Source organism: Apium graveolens, chromosome 10, assembly GCF_009905375.1.
Source record: "Apium graveolens cultivar Ventura chromosome 10, ASM990537v1, whole genome shotgun sequence".
Classification (NCBI taxonomy): domain Eukaryota; kingdom Viridiplantae; phylum Streptophyta; class Magnoliopsida; order Apiales; family Apiaceae; genus Apium; species Apium graveolens.
Genome location: NC_133656.1, coordinates 162950933 through 162959249, shown reverse-complemented (window position 1 = coordinate 162959249; position 8317 = coordinate 162950933). Strand labels below are relative to the sequence as shown.

The 8317-nt window shown below is 31.4% G+C and overlaps 1 protein-coding gene across 1 annotated transcript; it reads right to left on the bottom strand.

The window, feature by feature from the left end:
- Positions 1-468: 468 nt before the first annotated feature.
- On the bottom strand, positions 469-7177 carry LOC141693932 (PITH domain-containing protein At3g04780-like). The gene is made up of 8 exons (XM_074499122.1): positions 7020-7177; positions 6818-6904; positions 3116-3239; positions 2070-2118; positions 1909-1966; positions 1749-1795; positions 1576-1653; positions 469-791 (listed from the first exon to the last, which is right to left on the bottom strand). The coding sequence occupies exons 1-8, from the start codon at positions 7041-7043 to the stop codon at positions 743-745; spliced, it is 516 nt and encodes a 171-aa protein (XP_074355223.1). The 5' UTR covers positions 7044-7177; the 3' UTR covers positions 469-742.
- Positions 7178-8317: the final 1140 nt, after the last annotated feature.

Sequence of the window (8317 nt, the reverse complement as noted above, 5' to 3'; positions counted from 1 at the left end):
TTGCCTCGCTCCAATCGATTTTACCCCTATGAAGTCTCGCATCATAAAGGGCAGGATAAAGGTAAGGTACTGCATCTTTGCTCACTTATTAATCTGTTTTCTTTGAACTTTGTTTACTTGTATGAGGGCTTTATCTTTCGTTATTTCTTTCTATTAATATATTACACATCCTTGGTAAAATAGTTATAAGAATTTTATTTCCATTACCGGGCTTCCATCTTTGATGTGTAATAGCTTATACAATGCAAAGAAGGCTTTTCGATTTGGAGCCAGCTAGAGCAGACTGGCAGAGCAAGTCCAAAGTCTCCTACTGTGTTTATAGGACATAATTATCAAATTATGTCTTATTGAAACGAAATGACGGATTTGTTTATCATCGGTGATGTAGAGATGCCTGGTTGTGATCCCAATCCTTGTGTATTGCACCCTGACAAGTGCAGCAACAAGATCTTACACACCCCGAAGAAATTGTACAGTAAAGATTTAGGCTTCCATTAATATTAAAAATAAGAAGAAAAAAAAAAGCTTGCCTAAACAGTTCTAAATGTTTATGTATTAAGAACAAGTCAGCATGAACAATTTCCAAGTGCTACCAGTACAATTCTGAAGGTAAAGATTTCAGAGGAGGCAAAATCAAAACATATTCACTTTCAATTTAGATCTGAATTTTGCAAAATGGCGGAAGACTATATGGTTTCATACTGATGTCGATGCACTTGTCCTTTCTTGGCCCAGTACAGTATCAATGATCTTCTATTTTCTTCAAACTTTTCATATCCGTAGTTTCCACCCTGTGATTGAAACATGAGGTGACTGTCAGCACACATTACAAACCAGTAACAGACTCATGTGAATAGTTGAGTAACATAAAATGCAAATACACGCAGAAATGATATAAGATTTTGTCTGCAAGTAAATTATATACATTGGTGTTTATGATGGAACTTAATAATCTCTTGGAAGATTATAATCGAAAATTGCTATTGCATCTTGTGCGGCTTTTAGTGCACCATTACTATCAAAGTGGAACCGCAAAATATTATGGCAGATGGTACCTTGATTATGTTAGGACGGAAAACAAACAGTGTCCACTATGAGGGCATGGATGTTTATACTGGTTGGAAAATGTCGAATTTATGAGGCCGGGTATAAAGGTAGTTGGTTACTAAGAGGGTATTGTTTTTTTAGTTGCTTAATGAGCTTTAAATTATTAATCATCTGAAAGAAAAGAAAAGTGATATTTTCAATTGCTATGTTCCAGACTTCCAATGAACTTTCACTATTTAGGCATTCATAATTTATTTATTTAGGTCAAGTTAATCTATATAGCTTGATGTCCAAATCTTCTAATTTTATTCTGTTTTCCACTAAAGTTTCATATTTTGATTATCTTGTTCTTTCCAATTCCCAACTCCTTTCTAAACGAACTCATAACTGTCACCTAAATCAAGACAATCGTCTTAGATTACAATCATGTAGTCTCAAGATACTTAAATCACTTGATGCATGGAAGAATACATGGAAGCAAGTAGTTCAAAACTTCAAATGCAATATGGCTTGTACTAGAAAACTTACGTAGTTCCATATAAGCCAATCTTTTTAACTTTCGTAATATCAGACCCAGATTGATTATCCTCGATAAAAATAGTCAAACTGCTCCATACAACATAAGATGATTCATACCGCGAGTTAACATTATGTAGATCAGTAAAAAGTGAAAGGACAACAACATTCAACAAATTATATACCTGCGAACATTTTGAAACTTGACATACTTCACAGCAATCGGAAGACCCTATAAAACAATCAAATGTGAGATTTCAATTACATAGTTTCGCAAGCTTGTATGTCATACAACACAGTCAATCACCTGGCACCAGAATCATGCTTCAGCACTATAATTCTTACCTTATTGTTATCCGATGATAAAACAGTTGTGTCACTCGGTGGATAGTCATTAACATTGCTGCCAATATTTGTACTTACCAATTAGAACATCTGTACGTTGCAGGGAGGAAAAGTATAATAAGATTGCAGTCGAAAGTCGAATACACTCCCTGGAAGATTACCTGAACCCCATATGCTCCTTATTGGAATAAAGTTTTACTGTTTTAGGACCTACATATTGAATATTGGTTAGAGCTCTTAGTGGGAAATCAGTCAAAGATGTAAAACAATTTAGTAGAAACCCAGATTGCAAGTCAAATTAATGCAGGAAGCGCATGGTCCTAAGTGATATTTACATAAGATAATTCTTTACCTTCTGTAATATTCTAGTTATAACACATATGAAAAGTGGGGGATAAAAGAGAAGAATATATTGGAAAGCAGCCTGTAATAATTTGCAGATACCGCCTAAACGCCACGACAATATCATTTTTCCCATCATCTTTAGGTTCTTTTGACAATTTCTAAATTTAACTCCATTTATGAATTATTCAGAAGTTCGATTTTTTAATCAATTATGCTTACAAATTTACCTATTAATTTCCTTACTTCGTAATTTGATCATGTTATGTTATAGTAGGTATTAAGCATTGCTACAGCATCGTCATTTGTCGATATTAGAAAAAGTGGAGGTTGTACTGTACTACTATTTTCTTAAACTTTTTAGAAACCACAATTCTGTTTTGTCATTTACAAGATAATGGGGACCTACGCAGAGCGCACTAGTTCAACTAAAGTAAAATGACTTGAAACTGATAACAGCTAATCGAGCATTAACTCCTACGCGAGATTCAGAAATAGTTTCATGTACTCGTTTGTCATAGGAGTACCTTCTTATAGAAAACCGTGAAATATATGACTAAAGTACAAAACAAATTGTAATATAAAGGTTCAAATTCAACAACACAAGGTGACTATAAAGCAAATTGTAATAATCAAAAATCTCGGGGTGTGAAAGATAGGAAAATAATAAATTGAAGTGAAAGACTTCAAGTGAAATTATGCCATCGTATATAACAATGCTATTAATCACGGGTTTTATCCCTAAGGGCATTAGTTAGGAATAACCAGAATGGTTTCACTTCCTTTTACCTGTTATAGGCTTATAGCCAGTAAAGCAAGAAAACTGCTAATGATTCAGGTAAAAAGAATAAGTAACAGAAATTACCTTCTTCCTCAGGTCCTTCCAGAACCATGGAGTGTAGCTTGATTACTTGGGTAAAAGGTATATATATTAAAAGTTGCTCATCTGCGTCACTCTCTAGAAACAAACCAGCATCTTCTCTATAACCCTAATGCACCAATAGATATATAATTAATCTCAACTATTATCGAAATATGCAAGAAGTAAATTATAAATGTGAGAACTGAGAAGGATAACATATAACAATTAATAGGTATAGAAAAAATACTTTCAAAACTGAGATCCCAATAATTATATAGTGGATGAAAAGTAGGGATCCAAACTATTTTTTTTCTGACAAAAAATTAGCAGGGTATGTATTTGCTAAATTTTTGTTACAAATTGTCTAAAAACAATTATAATTGAAGGCTTGATGCTCTATCATGAATTCAATCTTTAGTTATGCACGAGTTCAAGTGCAGTGCATTAAAAATGTCATTCCTACATTTGATTGCCTTTGATGGCAGATATTGTTTCATTCCAGTAAATTGCATTCATAAGGTAAACGGACTGGAAAATAAGATCATTTAGAGATTTTTATTCCTACAAATCTCACGAATCTGCACAAATATTTCTTCTTGATGGTAAATTGCAAAACAAAAAATCGCTCAAGAACTTGAAAGAGTATCGCTCAAGTAATTGAAAGAGTAAGCTCAAGTTCTTGAAAGGACGACAAATCAAGAAAAGAAAAAGTAGTACTCCCTCCGTCCCTAAAAACGTTTCCTATTTGTGTTGGACACGTTTGCCAATGCACACTTTTTTTTTTTTTTTTGCTAAATGCCAATGCACACTTTTGATTGTTAATATCTTTAATTTCGTATTAGTATTAAATACAAAAATTTCATTGTATTAAAGTACTCATAAATACGAATCGAACAAAATCACTCATGACTATGTTTGATATTATAGATTAGACGTAAATTAGTAGTCAATCGCTTACCGTAACTAGTAAGAATGTAAACATTACAAGATTGAAATGTGTTAATCAGCTAGATTTAGTATTTTTGTATTCTTTATTGACATATGGAGCGACCTATATTTTAATGGCTGGTCAATAATCAACCAGCAATGTGCTTATCAGTTCAGTTGAAATAAATTGCACGCAAAACAACAGCTCTTAAACCATTGCTCTTTTCCCTCAAAAATTATTTCAAAATGGAAAGAGCCCCTCAACAAAAATTTAATTGTTTTAATACTTCGGCGAACTTTATATTAGCTCCATACTAAGTTTAAATTATATTTTACAAACATGAGATATGTCTTGCACCAACTTAATATTTCAGACCAGACAACGCCTAGCTCGTCCAAAGTGATGCACAAAAGACTACAATTACATGTATGATGCAACTCCCTTCTTCGAATAGATCTGATTTTCTTGCCTCCTTGTTAGAGGTTCCTTAGAAGTTAGAAATTAATTAATTTTGTGGCAGGTAATTACTACTAAATGCATACATTTGTATATTTATAATCACTTAGTGAAACATGCAACGTTGAGGATATAAAAACAAACACAAGACAAAGCAGTAATCCAGAACGACAATAATCACCCAAAGATAAAGATTTATGTGGCTGGCTCGGTATTCTTTTCCTTCTGCACAAGCCACGCGATCTCTCTATTAGGTTTTACAATCACAAAGTAATAAAAACTGGGTCAAACTGCCAATTGGGCCTGGATCTTAAATTAAAGACTGTAAAACGTACTAGTAACATGGAAGTAGAGATATAGAGATAACATCTTGGCTAAAAAAGTTAACTAGTAAGACACAGTAGCTGCTTAATTCTTACTAGTAGAGCATTAATAGTAGGTGGCGGGTTTGGGTTAGTTTTCTCCTTTCTAATGTCGATAAACAGTGGATCAAATGTTTTACTGTGCAATTTTAGATTGGAAAAGCATAAAGAAGGAACAATATTAAAATAGGATATCTACAAGTAATCAATCTTTACATGATAAAGATTTAGTAGATATTCTAGTAATCGTGGTGTCATGCCAAGTCATGGTGGGCGCAAAGTCGCAAACCATCAAGACATATGCAGTTGCAACAAGCATTTCACGATAAGTAATCATTATTTATTATATAATTACATAATATATAATTGTAAAAACAAATTACAAATAAATAAATATATATATATAGGGTTGCACTCCATAAAAAACACCATCATAATTTTTTATAAAAAAAAAAAAACAGACTGGCGCCTTCCTATTCCAGAGATTTTCGTTTTTTCATTTCTCTTTCTAAATTCAGATGTATATATAACATCACGTGCAAACCCGGTTTTTACCAAATAAACTCGGAATATATATCTTACAGGTTTACCAGATAAAAAAAACTGCAATAAGATGCAATAGTATAGATCACATATTATCGGTAATCCATGTAGTATAATTGTTAAAGAGTATATGTACTTGGATAACAAACTTGAGGACAGGAATCGTAAATATAGCTATAGTGAGTCTTATAGAAGAAAAAAGAAAGAAATGAAGAATAGAAATTACTAGGTGACCCCAAGTCAGCCGTTTGGAGATAACTCTTTCAGCAAAGCAGAAGGCTACCTACCAAGTACACAATCCTCTCTTTCTCTATACATATTTTTTCTCTTCCTTTCTCTATCTAGTCTCTGCCATCATCTTTGCTAAATTATGGTATAAACTTCTACGTCTCTTGTAGAGAAATAATCTTTCCTTGGGGTCTGGTAGTGGTCAGGAGGATATCAACCTATAGAGATCTTCTGAACAGTCACGCAAATGTGCTTGAAACAATTCCATATATTCAAACATTTAAAGCTTATTGCTAATTCAATCTAATAACTAAGAAGTCTACAATTGGCGTAAATAGCCGTAACTGCACTATTGAAGTATGATATTCACCTGAGAAAAAGCAATCCTTCTTCTCACAAGTGCATATTCTTGGGAACAAGTTGACTATTATGCAGTTAGAACAGTAGATCTAGAATAAAGATCATGCCCAACAAACAAACTGTTTTCCGGGATCCCCCCCCCCCCCAAAAAAAAAAAGAGCGAAAGACTGAAACCGGCTCACCGTGTAGGTTCATTTTCACTCTGCCAATTGTTTAAGACTATTTTCAATTCTTTACGTCTGTTTTTCATCTTTGCGAAACCTTTCGTCAAAGGTGTTGCTGTTGAACAGAATATATATAAATCTTAGTCCTGGGCTTTTAGTATCACCCCACGACTACACTTAACCAGTGCTCAAGAAACATAAAAGAAACTGAAAGGCATCAGTTCACTCACTAACTGATAAAATTGGAATATTGTTGTTGTACACTTGAATTGCTACAAAGTACGAACTATGAAACAAATTAACATTACCATGGTATTACATCTTAGTCCCAAGCAGTAATCATAATATTTAACTTCAAGTACAATAACAGAAACTAAAAAATCCAAACAAAAAAAAACATGAAAGAGTAAATAAAAACGAAACCTTTACACAAACAAAATAAAATTATCCAAAATCAGCACCACCAACAAGTGACTTAAAAGAAAGACATTCAAACAATCATAGGAACCCGAAACGCATAACTAAAAATCAATAAATTTCAAATAATATCAAGAACTAAAAACCCCAACTTTATGAACATTCAAGAATTCATCAAATAGTATCTTTAAAAAAAACAATTCCTATCATACATAAAAGAAAGACATATAAAAAATCAAATGTAGACCTGTTTAAGAGCATTGCCAAAAGGCTGACTAGGGTTCTGATTCAAACACTCAATTCCTGTACAATCTATGAACTCCAATAGATCCAGCTGAAAAATATTAAAACAAACAAACCAAAAAATTAATATATATATATATATATATATGTGTGTGTGTGTGTAATAAAAAAAAGAATGAGTATTGAATGAATGCATAGAAAATTACTTGGCTTCTCTGAATTGCAGACATGGTTTTGTGGGTGTTTATGGACTACTGGAAGAGTAAATAAAGAGGACACTACTAGGTTTTTTTCTCTTTCAGCGAAAAATTTATCATGTATACAAAGCATTAAATTTATTGTTCTAGACTTCTAGAGCGTGTTTCTGGCAAAAAAAAAAAAGACTTCTAGAGCGTGTTGAATTTGGTTTTAAAAGTGGTGGCGTATTTTATTGGAATTTTTTCATAAATATTCAAGTTTTATAATATTTTTGTAAAATTATTATTATTTTTTAAAAATATTTGTAAAAGTATGTGTAATCATTTTTGCAATCTCGTTTATAACTTGAAATTATAAAAAAAATGTAAAAAACGTTCTTTAAATTGTAACCATGTTTGCAACTTAAGATACAACATAAAATGTAACCTCAAATACAAGAAAAAATGTTAAAAATAACAATTTTTTGATGCAAATAGAGAAAATACCAATTATGGAAGTGGATGGCTGAAAATACCAATTTGGATACGCATTTGTCATTTGAGTATCATGTTTTGTACTAGATACGCATTTGTCAAATCGGTATCTTTTTTCTTCTTTTTTTAAGACAATGGTAATACACAAACTACAAATGCGTATTTCTAGTAATTTTCTTGGATACCCAATTTTCAAATGCATATTACACTTACCCAATTATAAAATGCGTAACTAAAATGATATTTCCAATGTGTTCTAAAAATAGGTATTTTCAGTCACTGCACCCGAAAACGGGTATTTTTAAACATCACCTGAAATATCATCTAAAACAGTTACACAATTTACACTAAATTGCGACATTTTATGTAATATCGTATTTTTACAAATATTTTCAGAATAAAATAGTATTTTGACAAATCTTTTCAATAATTAGTAAAATTACAAATAATTTTACAAAAGTATTTTTTTAATAAATTCTCTGTTTTATTTAATATCTAAATTATTTACTTAAATTTGTTGTTATTTTATTAGGAGTTTAATATTTTTTTTGGTTTTGGGATATTTAATTAAAGAATCTGAATTACTTTTAAAATTTTGATAATATTTGGTAAGACTTTAATACTTCTTTAAAATCTGTTGGTACTTGTAAGGTTATGGTGGTCTTCAAATATAAAAAAATAGCGTATTGGGTAAATTTTGCAATATGTTTATATTTTAAATTATAATTAAGAAATTTTAAATATTGATAAAAAAAAATATACTCAAATTACGAATAATCCATTTTTTTTACAAAAAAATTGAGAATTTTTTAATTAATTAATAAGAACATAAT